General features: G+C 39.4%; 1 protein-coding gene across 2 annotated transcripts in view; it reads right to left on the bottom strand.

The window, feature by feature from the left end:
• The window catches only part of LOC122551537 (endoplasmic reticulum junction formation protein lunapark-like), a 93649-nt gene extending 68443 nt beyond the window's left edge, over positions 1-25206 (bottom strand). The window contains exons 1-5 of one of the 2 annotated variants that reach the window (XM_043693562.1): positions 25120-25206; positions 24036-24141; positions 23584-23688; positions 15331-15372; positions 6114-6301 (exon numbers count right to left, since the gene is read on the bottom strand). In XM_043693562.1, coding sequence (XP_043549497.1) covers positions 6114-6301; positions 15331-15372; positions 23584-23688; positions 24036-24062 — 362 coding nt within the window. In that variant the 5' untranslated portion in view covers positions 24063-24141; positions 25120-25206. The remainder of the gene's footprint in view (positions 1-6113; positions 6302-15330; positions 15373-23583; positions 23689-24035; positions 24142-25119) is intronic. The other variant, XM_043693563.1, reaches the window with a different exon arrangement.
• Between the last annotated feature and the right edge of the window lie 2270 nt (positions 25207-27476).

The following is a 27476-nucleotide window of genomic DNA, read 5'->3' as shown; positions in this document are numbered from 1 at the left end:
TTACTGTGAAGGCTACAGAACCCAGGAAAATAAATATTGATGGTTAGAAAATAGTTCATGTTACAGAAGGGGAACTGCTGGAGGTTTTAAAATGGGAAAGAAAATCATGCCTCACAAACCTGATTGAGTTTTTAATGAAACAACCAAAAAGTCTGATGACAGTAAAGAGGTAGATCTTGTTTACTTGGACTTTAAAGTCTTTGACAACGTTTCACATGGTAGACTAATTAGTAAAGTTAGATCACATGGGATTCATGGCATGCTTGTCAACTGGATACAAATTGGCTTTATGGTAGGAGACAGGGTGGTGGTGGAGGGTTGTTTTTTTGGACTAGAAGCATGTGATCAGCAGTGTCATCATTCATAAAAAGTGATTTGGATGAGAATATAGGAGGCATGGTTAGTAAATTTGCAGATAACATCAAAATTAGTTAAAAATCACACAACACCAGGTTATGGTCCAACAGGTTTAATTGGAAGCACACTAGCTTTCAGAGTGTCGCTCCTTCATCAGGTGATTGTGTGACAATCACCTGATGAAGGAGCGTCGCTCCAAAAGCTAGTGTGTTTCCAATTAAACCTGTTGGATTATAACCTGGTATTGTGTGATTTTTAACTTTGTACACCCCAGTCCAACACCGGCATCTCCAAATCAGCAAAATTAATGGTATTGTAGACAGTGAAAAAAGGTTATCTAAGATTACAAAGAGATTTTGATCAATTGGGTGAATGGGCTGAGGAGTGGCAGATGGAGTTTGATTTGGATAAATGTGAGATATTGCATTTTGGTAAAAAAAAAGGGCAGGATTAATACAATTAACTGTGGGGCACTGGGTAGTGTTTTAGACAGGGGTTTGGTACATAGTTGTTTGAAATCTGCATCACAAGTAGACAGGGTGGTTAAGAAGACGTTTAGCATTCTTGCCTTCATTGCTCAGACCTTTTAAGTATAGGAGTTGGGATGTCATGTTGAGATTCTACAGGATGTTGGTACGGCCTCTTCAGGAGCACTGTGTGCAGTTCTGGTCATCCTGGTACAGGAAGTATATTATTGAACTGGAGAGGGTTCAGAAAAGATTTACCAGGATGTTGCTGGGAATAAAGGTTTCACATGTAAAAATAGATTGAAAAGGATGGGACTTTTTTCACTGGGCGTAGAGGTTGAGGGGTGAGCTTATAGAGGTTTATAAAGTCATGAGAGGCATAGATAAGGTGAATGACAAAGATCTTTACCCTAGGGTAGGAGAATTCAAAACTAGGGGGCATATGTTTGTGGCAAAAAGAAAGAGATTTAAAAAGGATATGGGGGCAACTTTCCTTTTTTTTTCCTGGAAGTTCATGTGTGGAATGAACTGCCAGAAAAAGTGGTAATGCAGGTGCAGTTAATGTTTAAAAGACTTTTGGTTAAGTTCACAAATAGAAAAGGTTTGGAAGAATATGAGCCAAGCGTAGGCAGGTGGGACTAGTTCAGTTTGGGAACATGATTGGCATGGACTAGTTGGAGCAAACTGTCTGTTTCTATACTGTACAACTATGAATCTACTTGGAAGTTGTGGTGCTCCCATGCAGTTTCTGCTTTCATCCCGAGTGATGGAGCTTACAGATTTAGAAGGCGCAGTTGAAGAAGCTGAAGTGCATTTTGTAGAATGTATACAAAACAGTCGCAGTATCCAGTGAATACATAAAAAATGAATGTTTGAAGTGGTGGATAGTGTGTCAATCAAGTAAATGGCTTTGTCCTGTATAGCGTACAGCTTCTGCGCTTACTGCAGCTACACCTATATATGCAAATGAAGAATATTCCAAGATACTCTGAACTTGTGCCTCACATATCACGAAGAGATTTTTGGAAGTCAGGAGGTGGGTCACACTATAAATCAATCAGTTACTGATCAGTGACAATCTCCTGAATGCTGATGGTGAGAGATTTGACAATTATAACTAATTATCAAAAAGAGCTGATCGATATCCCTGGTTCATGGTTATTGTTTAGCACTTATGTTCCTTACCTGAGAACTGTGCTTCCGTTACTAATTCCTCCAGTAACGGAAATATTTCTCCTTATCTATGTCCCTAAGAATTTTGAAAACCTCAATTTGGGTAACACCTTAGCCTTCTGGGTTCTAAAGAAGCAACTCTAGTCTATCAGTGTCCCCTCATAACTGAATCACTCCAGTCCAGCTAACAACCTGATGAATCTCCTTTGCACCCTCTCTAATACATCGACACTTTCCAATAGTGTGGCAATCAGATCTGCACAGTCCGACCATGACCTAAATGTTTTATACAGTTCTATCATAACCTAATTGCTCTTGTATTCAATGTCTCAACTAATAAGGCAAGTATCCCATATGCTTTCTTAACTACCTTAGCTACTGGTCATGCTGCCTTCAAGGATCGATTGACATGAACACAAAGTTCACCCTGATCCTTTGTACTTTCTCAGCTCTTACTACTCAGCATAGACTTCTGTTTCTGGTTAGTCCTCCTAAAATACATCACCTTAAACTTTTCAGGGTTAAATTCCATTTGCCACTGTACAGCCCATCTGACCAGCTCATCCATCTTATCCTGTAGCCCATGGCTTTCTTCCTCTTTATTTACCACAACACCAATTTTCATGTTGTCTGCAAATGTACTGATTATACTTCCTATACTCTATGTTAAGATCATGAGTGTACACTAAAACAGCAAGGGTCCCAACACTGAACATTGTGGCATGCCACTGGACAGACCTTTCAATCACACCGTTTAGCCATCATCCTCTATTTCAAATTTGGGTCAAATTTGCAAAATTGCTCTGCATTCTTTATGCACTTAGCATCATAACAGACAGGCATGCAAGACGTTCTCAAAAACCTTACTAAAGTTACATAAATGATTTGGATGCGAGCATAAGAGGTACAGTTAGTAATTTTGCAGATGACACGAAAATTGGAGGTGCAGTGGACTGCGAAGAGGGTTACCTCAGATTACAACAGGATCTGGACCAGACGGGCCAATGGGCTGAGAAGTGGCAGATGGAGTTTAATTCAGATAAATGTGAGATGCTGCATTTGGGAAAGCAAATCTTAGCAGGACTTATACACTTAATGGTAAGGTCTTAGGGAGTGTTGCTGAACAAAGAGACCTTGGAGTGCAGGTTCATAGCTCCTTGAAAATGGAGTCGCAGGTAGATAGGATAGTGAAGACGACGTTTGGAATGCTAGATTAGATTAGATTACTTAGATTGAGATTAGATTACTTACAGTGTGGAAACAGGCCCTTCGGCCCAACAAGTCCACACCGACCCGCCAAAGCGCAACCCACCCATACCCCTACATTTACCTCTTCACCTAACACTACGGGCAATTTAGCATGGCCAATTCACCTGACCTGCACATCTTTGGACTGTGGGAGGAAACTGGAGCACCCGGAGGAAACCCACGCAGACACGGGGATAACGTGCAAACTCCACACAGTCAGTCGCCTGAGGCGGGAATTGAACCTTGGTCTCTGGTGCTGTGAGGCAGCAGTGGTAACCACTGTGCCACCGTGCCGCCCACGAATGATTTCGGCTATCGGTCAGAGTATCGAGTACAGGAGTTGGGAGGTCATGTTGTGGCTGTACAGGACATTGGTTAGGCCACTGTTGGAATATTGCTTGCAATTCTGGTCTCCTTCCTATCGGAAAGTTGTTGTGAAAATTGAAAGGGTTCAGAAAAGATTTACAAGGATGTTGCCAGGGTTGGAGGATCTGAGCTACAGGGAGAGGCTGAACAGGCTGTGGCTGTTTTCCCTGGAATGTCGGAGGCTGAGGGAAGACCTTATAGAGGTTTGCAAAATTATGAGGAGCATGGATAGGATAAATAGACAGTCTTTTCCCTGGGGTCGGGGAGTCCAAACCTAGAGGGCATAGGTTTAGGGTGAGAAGGGAAAGATATAAGAGAGACCTAAGGGGCAAAATTTTCACGCAGAGGGTAGTTCGTGTATGGAACGAGCTGCCAGAGGATGTGGGGAGGCTGGTACAATTGCAACATTTAAGAGGTATTTGGATGGGTATATGAATAGGAAGAGTTTGGTGAGATATGGGCGGGTGCTGGCAGGTGGGACTAGATTGGGTTGGGATATCTGGTCAGCACGGACGGGTTGGACTGAAGGGTCTGTTTCCATGCTGTACAACTCTATGACTCTAAATGTTGCAATTGTACCCGCCTCCACTCGTTCCTCTGGCAGCTCATTCCATACACATACCATCCTCTGTAGAAAATTAGCCCTCAGATCCTTTTTAAATCTTTCCCTTCTCACCTCCACTTTAGGAAAAAGACCTTGATTATTGATCCTATCATATCCCTCATGATTTTATAAGCCTCTATCAGGTCACCCCTCAGTCACTGATGCTACAGGGGAAAAAAGTCACAAACTATTCAGCCTCTCCCTATAACTCCAAACCACCAGTCCTGCAAAAGCCTTGTAAATCTTTTCTGCACCCTCTCAAATTTAACAGCAACCTTCTGATAGAAGGGTAAACAGAACTGAACACAGTATTTTAAAAGTGGTCTCACCAATGTCTTGGACAGCCACAACATGACCTCTCAATTCCTATGCTCAATGCACTGACCAAAGGCAAGCATGCCAAATGCCTTCTTCACCACCCTCCTGTCTACCTGCGACTTCACTTTCAAGGAACTATGTACCTGCATTTTACATCTCTTTGTTCACCTCTTCAGAAAATTTATTAGACATGACACCCCTAGTCCTCCTACGCTGACAATTCTTTATTAATCTTAGTTTCTCTAAGAGGAGATTAATTCAGTTCCTCAGAATTTTTTCCAATTGTTTCGCCATCACTGACATTAGACTTATTGGCCGGTGCTTTCCTGATTTATTCTTACGAGTCTTTCTGAATCATGATATCACATTATCTGCCTTCCAGTCCTCTAGCATCCCTCCTAGGATCAGAGAGAATATTAAAGATCAATGTCAGTACCCCTGAAATCTCCCTTACTATACACAGTAGCCTGAAATACATCTCATCTGGGTCTGGATATTTATCCACATTCAAGCCCACTAGAAGTACTAATATCTCCTCCCCATCAACACTAATATTTTTGAGTAGATCAAAGTACCCCCACCCGTTTTCTGTACCCATTTTCCTCAAGCTGTGGAAATCTTTACAGAAAAAGGGCAATTCAGGTTTGGTGTTGCACAGTGCAATCAAGTGAGAATAGGCAGACTTTTACTTAATAAAGGAAGCAAACATTATAGGGATAAGGCAGGAAAGTGGAGGCGAGGATTATCAAATCTCATTGAATGGTGGAGCAGATTTGATGGACTGAATGGCCTAAATCTTATGATCTTATAGCTAATCATCAGCCCAATGATTTGTTATCACAGGAATAGCAAACAGTGCTGTTTACTGTGCAATCATCAGCAAACAGCACGATTTCTGACTTTATGTTGTAGAGAAAAGATCACTGATGAAGCAGGTGAAGATAGCTCATGCAGGAGATAACCCGGAGGAGCTTCTTCAGTAAAGGCCCTAAGCAGTCCTGGCAGAGCCCAAACTAGGTTGATGTAAACATAATCTCAAGTTCCAAAACATGACAGTTAGTTCAGATTTAACTATTTCATGTAAATGTTGTTAAAGTAGGGAATAGATAATCAAATTAACAATGGAAGAGAAAAACATTAACAAATTCAATCGAAAGATGGAGAATTTTTAATAAATTATATCTGCAGGAAGTTTAACAGCCAGAGTAAAGTGATGTTTTTTTTAAAGCTACCAAATTTATTAGTATATTCCTACTCAATCAGATGATTTCTTCCAGGCAGTACAAGAATTTCAAAGGCGCTTTTAATGATTCAGATGTTAACATTTTAATTCACTTAAAATAGGCTATGCAGTTCATACAATCCGGAAAAGAGAGACAATCTTAATAAAATTAATTATAATTTAATTCATTAAGTGGGGTCTTCAATTATTAGGTATTCACTTATGTGGGCTCCAATGTTAGTATGGCATATATTTTTCTAGCTATAAAATTTACAATTTTCACCAATAAAAATAAAACTGGACTATGAAGACACCATTTTTCAAAGTGATCCAAACTGGCAATAGCCAGATTACTTACAGTAAGGGAAATAAAAATCCTGGAAGCGCCAAAGTTAGTCGTGCATCCCATTCTTCTGGAAAGCACCACATGTACACAATTATAAAGGTTATGATATAAAGTGTGGATGAATACAGAACCAGTCTTCCAATCCAGATCTTCTGCAGTCTTTGATTTTTTTCCCTGAATTCTTCCAATGCATTTATTTCCTATCAAAAAAAACTTCATTCAAATTAGAGAGAATAAAACAGACTAAATTATCAAAAAGATTAGTTTTAGACAACTGGATCAAACAAACAAACAAACAAACAGGTAGACTTAAATGCTAGTTTGGAAATGTTCCACTACGTACAAGTAGCACTGCCACTCTAATACTATACTGCCAACATTTTTTATCTCATTTGGATAACAGGGGTTACACTTTGTAATGCTACCTTAAAATATGATTTGTCACAACAATAGCTGTCAATCCTGCTTCTCAAAGCTGAATTTTTATCAGACTGGAATCGATCAAGTTACAAATGAAATCGGAACAACATAAAACATTTTATGCATCCCATTATGAAAACAAATTTTGTTACGTTATTTAGCTCTAAACGAAAATCTTTTTTCAGTCTGTTTATGAAACCTTCCAAATTCAAACAGTTTTGCATCCCCTAGAGAAAAATATACTTCAAAATGCATATCTTACCATTTGAAGGAGATATTAGTAACAGATCTCAACTTATAGAAAGACTGTAAATCCATTATTTTAACCTGACCCTTCTGATATTACGTCCTTTCTGAAATGCTGCTTAAACTTCTACTTTTCACCTTTCATTTGCAGCAGCATGCACATGATTCTTATTCCTTTTTCTTTTTACTTGTCTATTTGTTCTCATACAATTCTATTCTCTCCCTCCCATTACTTAAAACAGAAAATTTCCAGCTATTTCTTCTAAGCCATAGCATAGTTCTCAGGCGAAAGTAATCTAACATGTTTCAAGGCAATTCCTACCTACAAGACTTAGTAATAACTTTGTTGATAACATTAACTGCCATGTCAAAGCAGTGGGTGAGGGGCAATAATCCAAGAACAATTTTTTTTTAAATCCAATGTTGTACACTTGTTTAAAAAAATCTCATGTCCAAACTAAGCATTAAGTTTATTACCTTTAAGTAGTCATGGACAAACTACAATCGAACGGTCTAAAAATAAGAAGTTCCAAGGCTGCAGACTTGGATGCTTATGGTGTAGAATTCCTTTGGCCAACACTACCAGCCCTGACAAAAGCCCTTCCAATATTAAAAATTGCCACAGATGTACCAGATCATAATGTGCTGGTCAGAGATGACTGGTAGTGGTTTAACTAGAGGGTTACCACACCTCAGGCAAGGCGAGAGCCTAAGAAAGTGACACAGTAACCTCGGCAGTGCAGGAACTGAATACATGATGTTGGCGTCACTCTGCATTGCAAACTAGCAATCCCAGCTAACTTAGCTGAAGGCCTTAACCTTCCCTCTACCAATGCTGCCTAACACTCTACAATTATCCTGGAAAGAAAAGATAACCCATTATGTATTTTGGCTTTCATAAACACATGCCTCCCCTCAGGCCTCTTTCAAATCTGCCAGTCTCATCTCTCCCCAAAACAAACCATTGTTTCCCCTTTTAAAAGTCAGAGTTAGACAGTACAGAAACAGACCCTTCAGTCCATCTCTTCTGCGCCAACCAAATATCCGAACTGATATAGTCCAATTTGCCACATTTGGCCCATATTGCTTTAAACCTTTCCTATTCATGTACCCCTCCAGATGCCTTTTAAATGCTGTAATTGTATCCACCTCCATCTACCATCCTCTGCATGAAAAAGTTGACTCGCAGGTCCCTTTTCAATCTTTTCCCCCCTCACCTTAAATCTATGCCCTCTAGTTTTAGTCTCCCCTACCATGGGCAAATGACCTCAGCTATTCACCCTATCCATGCCCCACATGATGTTATAAACCTCCCCTCAGCCACTGACATTCCAGGAATAATAGTCCCAGCCTCTCCCTCTCAACAGACCCTTCAACCCTGGCAACATTCTTGTAAATCTTTTTGGAACCCTTTCAAGTTTAATAATATTGTTCCTATTGGAGGGAGATGAGAATTGAATGCAGTATTCCAAATGGGAACTACCTAAACAAGCCATAAGTGCACCTTTGCTGAAGACCTTGAGTACATTGTTCTCACTACCGATGAGGAAAAGACCATAATTCCCTGTTTGCTACCTCTTTTTTTAAATATTAGCTACCCTCCAATCTGTAGGGACTGTTCCAGAGTCTGTGGAATCTTGGAAGGTGGCCATCAATACATCCATTGTTTCTATAATGACTTCCTTAAATACTCTAGGATGCAGATTATGAGGCCCTTGGGACCTATCAGCCTTCAATGCCACCAATTTCCTTAACACCGTTTCCCAACCAATAATGATTTTCTTCAGTACCCTCCTCTCACTAGACCCTGTGTTTCCCAACATTTTCAGGATGTCACTTGGGTCCTCCATTGTGAAAGCAGAACCAAACCATGTATTTAATTGGGCTGACATCTCAGTTGCCCATTATAATTTCCCTGCTTCGGACTATAACAGACCTACATTTGTCTCGACTAATTTTTTCCTCTTCACATACCTTAGAATCTTTTGCAACCAATGTTCCCAGCAAGTTTACCCTTGATATTTTTAAATTCTCTCTTGAAACATGGGCATCATTGGCTACCCAGCATTTATTGCCCATCCCTAGTTGTGCTTGAGAGGGTGGTGGTGAGCTGCCTTCTTCGATCACTGCAGTCTACGTACTGTAGATTGACCCTCAATGCTACTGGGGAGGGAATTCCAGGATTTTAACCCAGCAACAACGAAGCAAATGCAACATATTTCCAAGTCAGGATGGTGAGTGGCTTGGAGGTGAGCTTGTTGGCAGTGGTTTCCCAGGTATCTTCTGCTCTTGTCCTTCGAGATGAGAGAAGTGGTCTTGGATTAAATGCTGTCTGAGGAATTTGGGCAAATTACTGTCATGCTCAGTAGCAGCAGTGTATACAGTCTACAAGATGTATCAGTGGTGGAGGAAATGGATGCTGATGCATGTGGTGCCAGAGATGCACTCATCCAAGTGGGGAGTATTCACTTACATTCCTGATGTGTGTCTTGCTGATGCTGGACTGGCTTTGGCAAGTCAGGAGCTGGGTTATTCATTGCAGTATTCCAAGTCTCTGACTTGCTTTTGTAGCCATTGTAATTTTGCAGTGAGTCCAATTGAGTTTCTGATCAATTGTAACTCTCAGGATGTTGACAATGGGGGATTCAGTTATGGTAATACCATGGAATGTCATGGGGTGGTGATTAGATTATCCCTTATTGGACAGAGCCATTACCCGGCATTTGTGTGGCATGAAAGCTACTTCTCACTTTTCACCCCAAGGTTGGATGTTATCCATGTCTTGCTGCATTTGGACATGGACTATTTCAGTATCCGAGTCATGAATAGTGCTGAACATTACACAAATATCCCTACTTCTAACGTTATGATGGCGAAAGGTTGTTGATGAAGCAACTGAAGACGGTTGGGCCTAGGTCACTATCGTGAGGAAATCTTGAAGAGATATCCTGGAATGGAGATGACTAACCTCCAACCAAAACCATCCTCTTTTGTACCAGGTATGATTCCAAGCAGCGGAACATTTTCCCACCCAATTCCTACTGACTGCAGTTTTGCTAGGGGTCCTTGATGCCATACTCAGTCAAATGCAGCCTTGACATCATGCACTCACTTCTGGAATTCAACTTTGTTCTTATTTGAAGGCAAGGCTGTAATGAAGTCTGAAGCTCAGCAGCCTTGGTGGAACCCAAATTGGGAATCAATTAGCTTATTGCTAACCAAGTACTGCTTGATAGTACCGTTATAACTCTTTTCATCACTTTACTGATGATCAAAAGTATGCTGTTGGGGCACTAAATTGGCGGGGTTAGATTTGTCCTGCTTCTTCAATAAAGGACACAGTCTGGGAAATTGCCCAGACTGTCGGGTAGACAGTGTTGTAGTTACACTGGAATAGCTTGGCTAGATTTTCAGCAAGCTCTGGATCACGTCTTCAGTATAATTGTTGGAGTGTTGCAGTGCCTGCAGTCTTTGCAGTCTCTAGTCATTTCGGGAGATCATGTGGAGTGAATTGAATCAGCTGAAAACTGGCAACTGTGATGTTGGGGACCTCTGGAGGAAACAGAGATCGACCATCTACTCAGCATTTCTGGCTAATGGCAAGGCAGTCACTCTCACCTCACTTCTGGAAGTCAGTCTTCTCGGATCAAGGGTGCAATGAGGTCAGGAGTTGACAGGAACTGGTGAAATCCAAACTAAGTATCCATGAGCAAATTATTCCTTTGCATGCGCTGCTTGACATCGCTGTCAATAATCCTTCCAGCATTATGCCAATGATCACGAATAGACTGACTGGGTAGTAATTAGCTTGGCTGGAACAGTCCTGCTTTTTGTGCACAAGACATACCTGAGCAATTTTCCACATTGTTGGATAGATGCCAGTGTTGTAGATCTTATTATATCTGGGGCAGAAGTCTTTAGTATTATTGCGGGATTGATATCAGTTTTCAGACCATTTACAGAATCCACTGCCTTCAGCAGTTTCTTGATGTGATATGGATTGAAGCAAGTTGTATGAAGACTGGCATTGGTGATGCTCGGGACATCAGGATGAGGCTCAACAGATAATCCATTTCTTGCTTCAGCTCAGGATGGATGCAAAGGCATCAGCCACGATGTCACAGATTGTAACGGCATACCATTTTGCTAATGCTAATGATGCAGCATCTTAGATATATCCTTTGTCTTCAGCAAAAGGAGTTCCATGGTATATATTTTTAAAATTCATTTCTGGGTGTGATTTGCTGGCTGGCTTGAATTTATAGCTTTTCCCTAGTAGCCCTTGAGAAAGTTCTGGTGGGCTGCCTTCTTGAATCACTTCAGAGCACCTATTGTAGGTTGACCAATCATGCCATTTGGTAGGGAATTCCAGGACTTTGGCCCAGCATCAGTAAAGGAACAGCAATATATTTCCAAGTCATGTTGGGGACTGGCTTGAAGGGGAAGTTTCAAGTAGTGTTCCTATGCATCTGCTGCCCTTGTCTTTCTACAGGAAGTGGTCATGAATTTGAAAGCTGCTGTCTGAGGATCTTTGGTAAAATTGTGCAGTGCATTTTGTAGATAGTACACACTGCTGGTACTGAACGTCAGGGAGTTGATTTTCATGGTGTGGCATCTACCTGACTGTGGAAAATTGTCTAGGTATGTCCAGTACATAAAAAGCAGGACAAATCCAACCTAGTGGATTACTGTCCCATCAGTCTACTCTCGGTCATCAATAAAGAGGTTTGCTTTAACCTGCATAGTGTCAAGCATCTGAAGTGTTGTTGGGACTGCACTTATCCAGGCAAATGGGGAGCATTCCATCACTCCCCTGGTTTGTGCCTTACTGATGATGGACAAGCTTGGGGAGTCAGGTGCTGAGTTACTGGACACAGCAATCCTAACTTACGACCTGCTCTTGTAGATACTGTGCTTACGTGTTGAGTTTCTGGTCAATGGTGACCCCCAAGGATGTTGATCATGGGGGATTCAGTGATGGTAACACCATTGAATGTCAAGAGGTGGTGGTTGAATTGTCTCTTATTGGAGATGGTCATTGCCTTATATTTGTTTGACACAATGTTACTGGCCACTTGTGGCTGAAGCCTGATATCATCCAGATCTTGTTGCATTTGAACATGGACTGCTTCAATATCTGAGTCGTCGTGAATGGTGCTGAACATTACGAAATTATCAGTGAACATCCTCACTTCTGACCTCATGATGGAGGGCGGGTCATTGATGAAGCAGCTGAAGGTGAATGGGCCAAGGACAGTGCCCTGAGGAACTCCCACAGAAATGTCCAGGAGTGGAGATAACTGATTTCCAACAACTACAACCATCTTCCTACTTGCCAGATATGACTTCAACCAGCAAAGAGTTTGCCCCCTCACATCCACTGATTCCAGTTTTGCTAGGGGTCCCTAATACCATACTGTCAAAGGCTGTCACTCTCACCTCTTAGCTCTTTTGTCTGTGTTTGAACCAAGACTGTAATGAGGTCAGGATGGAAGTGGCCCTAGTAGAACACAAACTGGGTGCCACTGAGCAGATTAATGCTGAGCAAGTGCTGCTTGATATCACTATTGATGACACCTCCTGTAACTTTATTGATGATTGACAGTAGACTGATAGGACAATAATCAGCTGGGTTGGATTTGTTCTGCTTTTTATGTACTGAACATATCTGGGCAATTGTCCACATTATCATGTAGATGTCAGTATTGTAACTGTACCAAAACAGCTTGGTTCGGGAAGTGATAAGTTCTGGAGCACAAGCCTTCAGTATTATTGGCAGAATGTTGGCAAGGCCCAAAGCCTTTGCAATATCCAATGCCTCCAACAATTTCTTGATGTTACATGAAGTGAACCAAATTGGTTGAAAACTAGTATCTAATGCTGAGGACTACTGGAGGAATGCTGGAATAATGAATGATGTCCTCCACAGGAAGCTGAAACTTCAGCTTCACAAGGAAGTTGCACTGATCACTCTGACTGACGTGATGTGGATTGAAACAATCATTACAGATAGATTCACATGGTTACAGCTCATCACTACTTGACACATCATCTGGCATAGGCTCATCTGACAATATGCTCTTTGTGACTCAGCAGTGTACCCAATAATGGAGCTTCTTAAGTTTTCTGAATCAAGGTCAAAATCAAGAAGTAACACTTTGTCAGGGTTGCAGATGCTGGTGAGATTGTGATAACCAATAGGTTATCTAGATCTTGCTTCACATGCTTTGAGTCCGAAGTTAACATCAAGGAGTCTGAAAACCCCTCTGCCTGACTGCACATCATTGTGCCCCCATCTTGGCAGTCTGTTCCAATGATGGAACAGAACCTTACCTCAAGATTGGAACAAAGAAATCTGGGGTACTATCTCAAATTCATACTCAGAACCTTTAAGATGGTCACTTCAAATTTATTGGACAGTTTTTTCAACTTGATTGTCAGTCTTCAATGCTTATAAAGGAGCATTTTTCAGGACCCACTAGGCTGATCTTGCCTAATATATGTTCTGATTCAATATCAGTCTCATTGCCATTCGGCCTAGTTGATTTTCTCCTGATTGTTGAAATTTGTAGTGACAGCCTTACAACAGAAGGGCTCTGTGGACTACTTCAGGTGGTCCTAAAGTACACTATTGAACAAGATCAGCTTTAGGAAAATATGGAATTGTATCTATGAAAATTGCTGTAAGTTGTATGATTTGTATCAAATTTCTAGAGTTAGCTCAAAGATATAGATGCTCCAAAAACCTAATTGAAATATAGCCAAGGAATACCAAATGAGCCAAACATCGAGCTTCAACTCCCAATTTTACTGAAGTCCCAACATTATCCTCTCAGCATTGCAAAGGCCCCACTTCTCATGAGCCATTTCAAACCAAACCACTCCTCTCCAGTACTACCAAACTACAGAATTCCTAATCCAATGCTACAAAACTCAAACCTACACGGGCAGTTTTCAAACTTGAACACTAACTTCCGTGATGCTACTGAATCCCAGTAGAACTCCTCTTGCCCGTGTCGCTGAACACCAAGATGTGCTACAAAACACAAGGCCCTCCATAGTCTTGCTAAACCCAAAAGGATATCACAACCATTTCTGCCAAATTTCACAACTAGCCCACACTTCTAACAGCAGATTCTAAATCCATTTATCTAATCCAAGATTTGTTAAACTCCTTTGCCTTCAGATGTCAACTTTTCTACTTCACGTGTGGTGCATCATTCCCAATAGGCTGAAAAAGATATAAAATGAAGTAGATACAAAAGAGGAACAAGTGATGAATACTCTGACCAAATCACAATGTGGTTATCTATTAATTTTTAAACTCAACTGTCGCACTCCAGGTATTACATCGCCAAATTTCTATATCATATTTTAAAAGAAACGTTAGCCTGTTTCCAACAGGAATCACAGTTACCTACTTTTTTTAAATAAAGCAAGTCTGACTTCTAATGACAAAAACAAGCAGCTGCTGAGTTAGGCACAGCACTTTCAGCTGGAAGGTGTATATCAACATGCACACTACTAAATTCCTTGTATTTGTACAATAATGTATCCACTGAATCAAGATAACCATAGTATAATAGTTCAAAAAAAGATACATTATGCACCCATCCATCTTATCAAATTGTTACACCTTCAAGTTTGAAACTATATGTTACACTATTAATGGATAAGTTCAAATGTCATTTTTGTCACTTACAAATAATATGCGATTTGAAAAATTGTATTTCTACTTCAGGCATTTGGCTTTTCAGAAACCTTTTTGGTGTTTCAATTGGGTCCAGTGGCTCACTAACCTGCTTTGGAAGTGCATTATTGCAGGTCCATTATCAATGGTAGATTTTTTAAAATGTCATACATGCTAAGCAAATTGCATTCGCAATAATTCACACGTTGCCATCATTTTTGACACTTTACTAAAACCTCAATGTATAGTGAAAGGAAGTTCATGTTTAACACGAGCATAGACTTGCTGGGCTACTTCTGCATTGTTCATGCTATAGAATTCTATGTAAATTTGTCAATGAATAAACAGAAATTTTCAGGTAGCATCAAGTTAGTTCAAAAAACTACCAACTGACTATCAAACAGCCAATAACAATACCTGGAATGTTGACAGAAAATCAATGAAAAGCTGATTTGAAATGTCTTGGAGCTCTTTTTGCCAACAGTTTGGTTTTTTTCCTCCTCCCCCGCTCCCCCAACAACCCCCCCCCACCGCCCCAAATCAGCCACACAAACAAATTGGTGACAAACGTTGAAACATAAAAATACACAAAAATCTTTGAAACTCAAACTACAAAACTGCTTGCTTATCTGAAATGCACAATATTAATTCTGCCCAAGTCCTAATCTTCTAATGCTGTCAATTCCTAAAATGGCCACTCAATCAGAATTGTTGTGCAATACTTACTGCAACAGGGGTTCTGCAATTGCGATGAAATCTTAAGTAGCAAACAACCCTAGAGATGAAATATTATACAGCTGCAAACACAATAAGATCTAAAACCAACCAAAATAATGATTTATATTTAGAGAATGTAAAAGTGAAGAATGGTACCTTGTCAATTTTTTCTAATACTTCTATAGTGGAAGGTTTTGCCTGCATTGAAAGAAACAAAAAAAAAGTGTTAAATAAAAAGTGAAATATATTGATATAACATGTTTAAATAAATGATACTGTACATTACTATGAAAAGAATTTATTGATTCTTTTACTATGGGTGCATCCTTTGAACAGATGAGTTATGTTTGAAAGTAAGATACCCTTCGAATGCAATGTCACTTAATAAAAGCTAATTACTGCGGATGCTGGAATCTGAAACCAAAAGAGAAAATGCTGGAAAACCTCAGCAGGTCTGGCAGCTCTGTAAGGAAAGAAAAGAACTGACATTGAGTCTAACTGACCCTTTGTCACTTACGTTTGTTTAGGATGGAACAGTATCAGTCGTCTATGCAGGCATGTCTATGACTTGATTGCACGCTGCATTATAAAATGACAAGTTATATGACATCGCCCCATGTATGAGTATCCTCTTCAACAAAATATTAATATACTTAAAAAAGACAAACACTACTTATTGATATTAAAGCTTACTGTCAGTCTTACATCAATATCTGCGTAAACTGCAGATTTATTTTTGTTACAAGCACAGAAAGGGGGAAAAAAACTGCAGTTGGCATAAACTTTTAAACTACACAGCATTCCATAGCTCATCATGTTTCCACAAAAGGACCTAATTAATGCTAGAATAAACAAATAATTCCTAAAATTCCCACACAACAGAGTGGTTTTGTTGACTCCCAACTACCAAGGCAAACAAGAGTTTGAACAAGGAAAGCAAGAAAACAAAGGGAACAAGGAAGAACATAGAAACAAGCAGCATCCATTCAGTCCCTTAAGCCTGTTACACCATTCAATGAGAGCAGTAAGATGTGCTGAGTTGGTTTTAAGAGACTGAGGAAGCATTGTATTGTGTGAAGAGGACAGCATGATCTCATTTCCAGCTTCTTTACGCAACACATTAAAAATGTTACATCTTTCATTAATGAAAAATTAATTTGATTGCAGAATCCACAACTGTTTGTCTGGTCATTCATGTAACATCTAATTTCTGTACAAATTACAACAAAATCCTATTTCACTTTTTGAGCTACTAAAGTGTGTGTATCAAATAACTGGCCTGGTTGGTTTCCATTTCTCCACAAACAAAAACCAGGAGCTTAGACTGCTACACCAATTATGCAGACTAAATTTAAATATATTTCAATAAGATGACACTGACATGGCATGAAATATGGTATTAATATATTAGTATACTTGATTCTTCACAATTTATTTCCAGTCAATTTAAATAAGGTTTTGTCATAAAGGCAGGGAGTAAACTGTCCTAATGTTCATGTACTTACAGAGCACTGTGAAAACATAAGACACACTGAAAAGGTCACCAATATGATAGTAAACAGCTAAGGCAGAGAAACTTGCAAGTGTTAAGAAGCGTCAGCCAGCATGACATTAAGATGTTACATTTGGCTTCACTGCCCCAAAGTTATGAAGTAGTGAAAAAGTATAAAGGAACTCCTATGCAAAGATCTGGTTCAGCTGCCTACTAAAAACAATTAAAAGGCTCAAATATAAACAAAAGCTACTTGAAGACTAAATGGAAGCCAGTGCCTGTGGACCTGCACACAAGGACAACGCCATGCTTAGGGGAGAGAGAAGATAATAAATTGCAAAGGGAGCAAGATAAGGAAAACAAACAAATCAGAGTGGAATTGAAACAAAGTTAACAAATCATTGTGATAAGGGTGACAAATATAACAGCGCACCACTGATTTTACTCCTCTGGATATTGCTGCAACTCTGGTCTCCTTCGTACTGGAAGGGTGTTGTGAAACTTGAAAGGGTTCAGAGGAGATTTACAAGGATGCTACCAGGGTTGGAGGATTTTGAGTATAGGGAGAAGTTGAATAGGCTGGGACTGTTTTCCCTGGAGTGTCGGAGGCTGAGGGTTGACCTTATAGAGGTTTATAAAATCATGAGGGGCATGGATAGGGTAAATAAACAGTCTTTTCCCTGGGGTGGGGGAGTCCAGAACTAGAGGGCATAAGTTTAGGTGGGAGGGCAAAGATATAAAAAAGGCCTAAGGGGCAACTTTTTCCACACAGAGGGTGGTACAGGCATGGAATGAGCTGTCAGAGGAAGTGGTGGAGGTTGATACAATTGCAATACTTAAAAGGCATCTGGATGGGTATATAAATCGGAAGTGTTTGGAGGGATTTGGGCCGGGGGCTGGCAGGGGGGACTAGACTGGGTTGGGATATCTGGTCAGCAAGGATGAATTGGACCGAAGGATCTGTTTCTGTGTTGTACATCTCTATGACTATAGGATTCCAAGCTGTTCACTGACCAGTACAAAACTTGCATTGATTACTTGTCGAGGAAAACTCATAATCCGAAAAGTAAATGCAGGAAAAGACATACAATAAGCAGACAAAAAAACTTAGTTCTGTGGAGAAAATCAAACCAAACTGTTTTATTGCTCCTTCACATCAAACAATTAGGAACTTAGTGCAGTCCAGCTGAGTTCCCCTCTCATTTTTTGAGGAAAGTAATTTTACTAAACAAAGTGCAAAGAATTGAACAAAATAACCCAGCTGACTTTATTTATTTTATTAGATTCCCTACAGTGTGGAAACTGGCCCTTCGGCCCAACATGTCCACACCAATGCTCCGAAGAATAACTCACCCAGACCCATTTCCTTCTGACTAATGCACCTAACACTATGGGCAATTTAGCATGGCCAATTCACCTGACCTGCACATCTTTGAACTGTGGGAGGAAACCAGAGCATCCAGAGGAAACCCACGCAGACAAGGGGAGAATGTGCAAACTCCACACAGATAGTCGCCCGAGGCTGGAATCGAACCCAGGTTCCTGGCGCTGAGGCAGCAGTGCTAGCCACTGAGCCACAGTGCCACCCTACGCACCCAATTCTAAGCATGAAACTTTTTAGTAAGATGTCAAGGTACTGGAGATGATACAGAAAACATTTATCAGAATCAAGAACGAGGGACTTCAATTACATGAAAAGACTCCAAAGGATCGGATCAATCTTAGCATGAGTTAGGTGATAAGTTATACGCTTGCAATTCCCAGCCTCTGACTTGCCCTTGTAACTGGACCAGTTCAATTTTTGGTCAGAATGCTGGTAATGGGAGATTCAGCAATGGTAATGCCAATGAGCATATGTGGGAGGTGGCTACAATCTCTCCTGGTGAATATGATCATTGCCTGGCACTGATATGGCAAGTAAGATTCACTGTCACTCTGACCTTATAATGGACACAAGATCATTCAGGTGACAGCTGAAGTTGGTTGGGGCCAGGCTTCTTCAAGTCAGTTAGTGACATCCTGCAATTGAGGCGATTAGTCTCCAACAACTACAAGCTTTGTACTAGAAAAGACACAGTAGGTGGAATTATACCCCCATCCTACGATACCCAATGACTCCTGTTTTGCCAAGGATCGTGACATCACACTTGGTCAAGTGCATCTGGAATGTAGTTCTTTTGTCACATTTGACCAAGGATGTAATGAGCTCAGAAGACAAGTGGCTATGGCAGAATCCAAACCGAGCATCAGTGAACAAGTCATTGCTGTGAAAATGTTATTTGACATCATTGTCGACAAGCCCTTCCCTCTGTTGGCTGATGATCAAGGGGAAGCTGATGGGATGGCATTTAGTCAAACTGGATTGGTCTTTTTTTTTTGAGTGGTCTGGACATGCCACGTTGTTGGGCAAACGCAAGTGTTTTAAATATAGTGGAACAAGTTAGTCAGGGTCTATGCTACTTCTGGATTATGTCTTCAGTACTATTGCCTGAATGCTGTCAAAGGCCATTGCCTTTTCAACGTGCAATGGTTTCAGCCATTTCTTGACATCACGTGCAGTGAATTAAACTGGTTGAAGATTGGCATCTATGATGTTAGAACCCTGAGGAGGAGGATGAGATTGATCATCCACAACAATTCTGATTGAAAATAGATGTAAATGTTTCAGCACTGATATGCTGAATGGAGATCCATCATTTAAGATGATAATATTTATGAAGCACCCACTTCCTATTCGTTGTGCAATTATCCACCACCATTAATGACTGGCTTCTTGAAAATCTCCCTCAAAATCTGAAACCCTCAATCAGCTTGAAGGACAGGGGCAGAAGATACAAGGGAACACAGCATCTGCAAGCTCTCTTCGAAGCCACACACCATCCCAACTTGGAACTTTATTGCCATTCTTCACTGTCAACAATTCAAAATCCAGGAACTCTCTGCACAATAACACCAGACGGCCTGCCTCAGATCAAGAAAGCAGCTCACCACCATGCTCTCAGGGCAAGTAGGGATGGACACTGAGCCAATGGTGCTCGCATTGTGTGAACAAATATAAAGGTATGGCTGGAATGAAATATTTGGATTGAATACATTGATTGTTGGGTCACTGAGCTCTGATTATCACATTAATGTTGTCCCGTGTATGAACCAGGTTGATACATCATTTCTTGGCATGCTTAAACCTACCCTATGCAAGCGCCATGAGATTGTTATTAAATGCAATTCCGAATCGGTTGGTCCACGGTCCCTCCAATGCCAAAATTGAGCTGCTCACTTGATTCAGAATCTATTTAATTCCATCAACTTGCACAGATACAGTCTGGCAAGACCAGGTAACATGTGAACTCTATGGAAAATTTCAGCTTTATTTATTTACAAATATTAATGATTGATTTGCATTATGATCTAGCCTCCAATATGGTCAAAAGTTGGGATGCTCACTGAAGACTGCACCATGTTCAGTATCATTCGCCACTCCTCAGATACTGAAGCAATCCCATGTCCAAATGCAGCAAGACTTTGACAATATCCAGGTCTGGCAACCACTGGCAAGTATTTACACTAACAAGTACCATGCAATGACCACTACCAACAAGGCAGCATCTAACTAATCACTCCTTGACATCCAATAGCATTACCATCACTGAACTGCCTGCTGTCAACCACTGACTAGAAACTGAACTAGGCTATCCATATAAATACGATGGCTGCAAGAACCAGAGGATAGGAATATTGCAGCAAGAAACTCACTTCTTAGTTTCCCAAAGCCTAGCCACCATCTACAAAAAGCACAAGTCAGAAGTGTGGTAAAATATTCCCCATTTCCTTGGATGAGTGCAGCCTAGCCTTTTGCACTGATATGCTTGATTGGAACCACATCCACATACATTCATTCCCTCCACCACTGGCACTCATTCACAGCAATGTGGTACTATCTATGAGATGCACTGCAGAAATTCAACACTACTCCTTAAACAACACCCTCCAAACACACATCTACTACCATTTAGGAAAACAGATCATGTGAACACCAACACCTCTAAGTTTCCTTCCAAGCCACGCACCTCATTGTGACATGGAAACATATCACCAGTCTTTTAGTGCACTGGGCCAAAGTTCTGGAACTCCCTTCCCAGCAGCATAATTGCCAATCAAATCAACGGCATTGGTTTAAGATGACAGATCATCACCATTTTCTGAAGTGCAACTGGTCATGGACACCAAATGTCAGCCTAGCGATGCCCACATGCCATGAATTTTTTTTTTTTTTAAAAAAAAGGTGCTTTCCTCCCCCTCTAACATTCTGTGCTCCTCAAATTGTTCAGTCTGATGCTAGCAAAAATACATTCTGAAAATAAATTCCAATATGAGTAACTGAATTTTAAAAATGGATTCCACGTCATTGAACAGTTTTCATACTGCTAAACAAAGACAACACATCATTGAAACAGTGCTGGAGAAATTCAGCAGGTCTGGCAGCATTTGTGGACAGAGAAACAGTTATTGTGATGAGTCTTCTAGGAATCTTTTTCAGAATGAGTTTATGGTTTATTATTACTGTTTATCTCTTACAGTTTGTTGTTTTGGCGTTGGAAAAAAACTTTTAATAATTAATGTTGAATACTATTTATTTACCTGTGCAGCATTAAATTGTCTTTTGGTTTACAACTTGACCAATTAAACATTATCATCACAGCATACATGATATTCCCGCAAGACAAAGTCAGTAATAAGCGTGTCCTTTTAATTGTGGAGTCTTTTGGCTAGGCATTGCATAGGTACATCAATTCATAAAGAATGCACAAAGTTTTCTTAAGTGCATATTATCTACACAAAAAGAAATAAATTGTATGATCTACAAAAGAAAAATTTAATTACGCAAACAGCTGGGGTTAAAAGAACAGATTAACAGGAGCATGCTGTCTAATTCTGGGCATCACACTTTCGGAGGATAATGAAGGTTTACAAAGGGTACGGGAGAGATGCACTAGAATTATCCCAAAGATGAAGAATTAGTTACATAGATAAACTGAAAATGCTTTCTCTGCAGTAAGATAAACAAAGAGGAGATTTAACAGGTGTTTAAAACCTTGAAGAGTTTAGGTAAAATAAATAAATAAATAAATAAATAAAAAGAGTTTCCAATCAGAAAAGAGCTGATGGCCAGAGGGCACAGATTTAAAATGATTGCCAAATGAACTAGAGGTGACAAAGAAAATTGATTTTACACAACATGTGGTTAAGAGTTGAAATGCAATTACCCGATTACGTGGTGGATAGAAGTTTATTCATAGACTTCAAAATAGAATTGCAGAATATATGAAAATAGAATACATGAAAGAAAAAAAGTTTATAACTGGACCTTCTTTCCAAAATGGCTGGCACAGACTTGATGGGATGAATAGCTTCTTTGAATACTATGCTATTCTGTTATTCACTGACAGCATTTGCACAGAAGTAATAATCTAGATGTAAATTCATAAGTTTTAAGTTAAAAGAATATTTGAGCTGCACTGGGGAAATCAATATATTTTAATTGTATCAAATATGTCAAGTCAATATCCAAAGATAAGCTCATAGGCTCCAAACTCCAGAGGCAGGTTGCAAGTTGCAACAAGACATCATTGGGCTTTAGCAATTAACCTTCAACTAGGTTACTTTTTAAAATACCACAAGATCATATTGAATCAATGCTGTTGTTTCTTTGGGAAGTAAAGCATAAAACAACATTGAACATTATTGAAATTAAAGCCAAGTAGATAACACAAAGAGGCTATTTTCCTGTAGGGCGAGTATCACTAGGGTTTGCACTATATACAACATGAAAAATTACCAGGGTCGTGTGATTGAAATTAATTTGTTTGGCCAGTCACTTTTACGAAAAGATGCCTCAATATCTTGCCATTACATCTATTCTCCCTTTTAACAATTTTTTTTGTTAAAAGCATCAGATTTGTTCAACCGTCCCCTCCAAGGGTCAAATGCGTACCTGCAACATTCTTAAAAAGAACTTCTGTTAGAATCCATCATTAGGTTCCAATAACAAATTATCTAGAGTTTAACCGGAGGACAAAACCTTACAAGAAAATAACATTTCTGTTTCCTTTAATCCTTTAGAATTAAAAACAAGCACAAACAAAAACATATTCTAATTTATTCATCCCAAACTATCAGACTTGTACTCAGTTATGGTATGATATCAAATCAATGAACAATATTTTATAGCAAAATTAGTATCAGCAACAGCACCAGATTCATTTTGGTGTTCTTCAAATTTCAAAGTCCAAGTAATAGTCAATTAGACAGAGCATTTCACATTTAAAAAAAGACTTTCTACCACACTTTCAACCTCACTAAAAAGCCAATAAAGCTGTAAATAGAATTCCCAGAAATACTTGTCAGACACTCCCAGCAAATTGCAGTCATGAATAAAACAAGCATAATGGAATTACTCTTCCTTTAGGCCAAGCTAGTAGCCAGTATACACATCTATCTATCTTGCATATCCTAACACCAATGATTGCAATAACCTACTCCACATACAACAGAAGAGAGAGAATCCCTACAGTGCAAATATAGGTCATTCAGCCCACTGATTCTGCACCAACCCTCCAAATAGCATCCCACCTTTTCCTCATCACCCTACACTTATCATAGTTAACCCACCTTGCCTGTACACTACAGTGTGATTTAGCATCGCCAATCCACCTAACCTCTTTGGACTGTGGGAGGAAACTGGAGCACCCAAAAGAAACCCATGCAGACACGGAGAGAATGGTTCTTCTGACACATGGTAGTGGCCCTAATCCTGAGCCAGGGGGCCTGCATTGAAGTGAAACCTGCTCTCGAAGTATGTAATAACTTTTCTGAACAGGATGATTAGAAAGTGCTTGCAAAAGTTCAAAATGGCTCACCAGCAGCTTCTCAAAGCAAATTAAGGATGGGCAAAGGCTGGTCTTGCCACCAAAATTCTCATTACACAGAAGAAAAAAATCCAAAATGTTATGGATGGTGGAAACCTGAAATAAAATTAGAAAATAGTGGAGAAACTTAGCCAGTCTGGCAGCATCTATGGATAGAGGAAGAGTTAACATTTCAAGTCCAATTCAACTCTTGTGCTCTGAAGCATCATATTAGACTTAAAGAGTTAATACTATCTCCTCCCTCCCACAGATGCTAAGAGACCTGCTGATTTTCTCCAGTTATTGTTATTTTTATTTTAGAAAAAAAGAATCAGCATTTTAAATTGACTACAGTTAAGTTACATCTAAAGACTTGCCTCAGCAATCATATTTCAAAACATTTAGCTATTTGCATTTTTAATAGTGAGTACATAATTTGAATTGAAATTCAACTGTTCACTTACCCTCCAACAAGAAAGCATCGCTCCCATTTTGATGTTATTCCAGTTGCGTGCAACACAGATAATCTAATCAATCTATTTATATGAAGGAATGTGAGTAATTCTGGACCTGTGGAAGTAACAAGTTCATTCATCAAAATGCAAATTAAATATTTACAATATAGGATGCAAACTATATTTAAAATAAAGTTGCACTTAACAAAGCATTGACAGCAATCTTATTTCAATTCCAGAATCAACATTTGCAATTTTAGTGACCAGTTATATAAACATCACTTTAGCAAAATGTAAATATGCCCCTTGGAAAGTAGTGTACTTTTTACATAAACTAAAGGTTTAGTTAGTTACATTTTCTTCTTCATTGCCATCATAAGAAATACTTTTTTCACAGCCAACAGGGTACTCCTAAAGTATTGTCAGTTTTGTAATATTAGGAAGTACTACACTTGGGTTAAACACATCAAAATCCAATAAAGAGCAATAGGTAAATTACAAGGTAATCTGTTTATACACAGATACTGAATGAGGATAGACATTGGGCAGGTCAACTGAAAAGCACACCTTTTCATGTGCCACGGAATATTTTACGCCCATCTAACCAATATCACGATCAGGTTAAATATAAAATAAAAACGCAGAGGGATTGGCTACTTTCGCAATGACAGAGACTGCTGTTATAATCGAGCTGCAAATATGGACCGGGTCTCAAGACACCTTCTGAATAGATTTAAAACAAAACAGCTCATAATAACGAAGCTCACCTTCAGTTTAGAAACACACGCATTGCTGTACAATATCTAGGCCTCCAGAGAGCACAACAACCTTCAGGCTATCAGTCAACTCTGACTTCCAGCCGATTCTATGGGAAAAGCATTACTAACACTGCCGAGGCCTTTCCAGAAGCGGAGAGCGTTTCCTGGCCAGGCCAGGCCCGCCGTCAGGCATCTCTCAAGAAGCGGCTCAAGCTACATGAGACGGTATATGGTCCGTCACAACTAGAACGGCTAATCAGATAGAAACTAAACCAAAGATTCGAACCCGAGCAGAGCGAACAAAACCACCATGCCCGCTACTGCAATCCACTCACCTGGACCTCCAAGCTACTTCCCCTACCTCCAATAACAGCACAACCTACTGCGCAGGCGCACAGCCTGCCAAGGCGCCTTTCACCTTTCACCCGTATACTGGCGTCACGTGATGCTAGTGGCTCGTTTCAGTGGCTTTAGACCGAGGGAAAGACACAAAGCGCAGGAGTGAGGGTAAGGCACTGTGCAAAGAAGGAAAATTCACGATAAACAGATGATTTAGTCATCTCGTACCAACCAAAAAAGCATTCAAGTGTTAAAATCTACTTTCCAGTCTGAAGTAGTAATTGCATTGCAAGACTACTGTATTCGGTTTTCTTAAAATAATGAATTAATGTTTTTCTACCTCTTTGCCTATAATTATGATATAGTTCTGATTACTCCATCGTCTTTAATTTCGCCTTTGTTATTTTGTTGCCCGAGTCGGAGGAAAGCAAAAGATAAATAAAACATTTTTAGCAGTTAGTTAAACTCGGAGCTATAGTTTTGTACATAAGTTGATTTTGTTCGCAATTAATATTTACATCAGCGTTGTGAATTACGTTCACATGTTTACCAAATTTGGCTCAAAGTCTCAATTTTTTAACAACTACAGTTCTAATTTTTAAACATAGCGTGCACTCATCGATTTCGTTGCTAAATAGGTACCAAATATGAAATGCTTGCCCGGTGTTGATGTTATAATTTATAAAACGTTCGAAATGATTGTTTCCTGATCATTCTTTTGCTTGAATAGGTTATAAAATAATAATATGGATATCGATCCAGCTGCAACAACGTTACGGATGTTGCTCTTTGAGAGACGAAGTTTCCATTGAAACGAAATTCTCGTCATTTATTGTCTGTATTTGTGCACATTATAGGAATGAAAACGGGACAATCAGCAGTTATTCAATATTTGCTGTAGTTTATTAAGAATAGAGATTTCAGTATATATTTCACTTTTAAATAAATGTATTGAAATATTAATGGTAACTCTCCACCCAGGATAGCAAAGCCTAGCTACATTTTACTTATAAAAATCGTTTTTTTCTTTGAATTTCCAATAAATATTTATTTGGGAAGTTATTTTAATTTATTGAAACATGTCCACATAGAGGAGTTAGTGTAATTCTTGTAAAATACAATATGAAACTAATTTTGTGACCTCCTTTATGGTCGTTGATCATGTAAATATTTACAATGCGGGAATGCAAGATTTTGGAGTACAGATCAATACTTTGAGGTTGGTTAGTAGTTTTTTTGTTTTATTTTGGGCTAAAATGGAATTGTGCAAAACAAATGATCTCCCAAACTAAAATCTAACTATAAATTATCTAACATCATTAAACGACGGGTTTGCAAACTGCATTTTTTTTATTTGTACGAGATAATTACCTTTAAACTTTTTTAACATAAAGCATAGGTGTTTTAATTGGTCCTCAAATTGAAGAATTCCCGTGTGTGTTTCTTCATCATGTGAAAGATACATTGTTAAACATTATGTTTGTGCAAACACTGGTGAGAAAACATTTTAATAAAAACGAAAAATATATGATTTGGGACATTCGTTCCATAATACATTCCATAATTTCATTTACTCCAGGGGAATGTTACTATTCTTTCTTCAGTATTCGGGCATCCAGTCCTCGGTATTCAACAAAATGATCAATTTAGGAATTTTAAGTAATCTATTTTGCCAGTTTCCTTTATTTTATTTAGTCTACTGATCCAGGGGAGAATGTCAGGTGAAGTACACTAGCAATGTAACTTAATAGATTCTGGAAAACGTTTCAAACAATACAATTATAAGCACAGCACATAGTAATCGCACCACTCAATTTTTTTACGAAATGTGTTATAAAAAAGAGAATTTACATTGAAACAACACTGCAATTGCCTGATAAAGGAGCAGGTAGCATCCATTTCGTTAAAAAGCGTGTCCTTTAAAGAAAAGCACACACCACGCATATGAAAGGGAGAGCCACGAATCTAGATATAAAAAACAAAGGCAATGCATGTTACCCCGCCCCCAACCTGAAAAGACCCATATTTGCATTATGTAATATCTGAATTCAATCAATACATTCCATGGCTTAATCGCCTATAATACAACCGTGTGTGCTAAATGATATTGTGGCATTTGATGCCCCATTTCTGAAATCAATAGCAAACTTTAGAAGTGACTTTTGTGAGCAGGTCCTATACTTTCCGCTGTTTCTTGAGCATGTCTCTGTATAAATGCGAGTTATGGTTGTCATCGTCTGGAAACATTGAAACTCCATTCAAGATTGAAGGAATGTATCTTCCGCGCTCGCCCAGTGTTTGTTTCATAAACTCACTTTATTTTGTCACAAAGGAAGATACTTGCTATTTTTGC

The sequence above is a fragment of the Chiloscyllium plagiosum genome, chromosome 7, assembly GCF_004010195.1.
Source record: "Chiloscyllium plagiosum isolate BGI_BamShark_2017 chromosome 7, ASM401019v2, whole genome shotgun sequence".
Classification (NCBI taxonomy): Eukaryota; Metazoa; Chordata; class Chondrichthyes; order Orectolobiformes; family Hemiscylliidae; genus Chiloscyllium; species Chiloscyllium plagiosum.
This window is presented reverse-complemented; position numbering and strand designations above follow the sequence as displayed.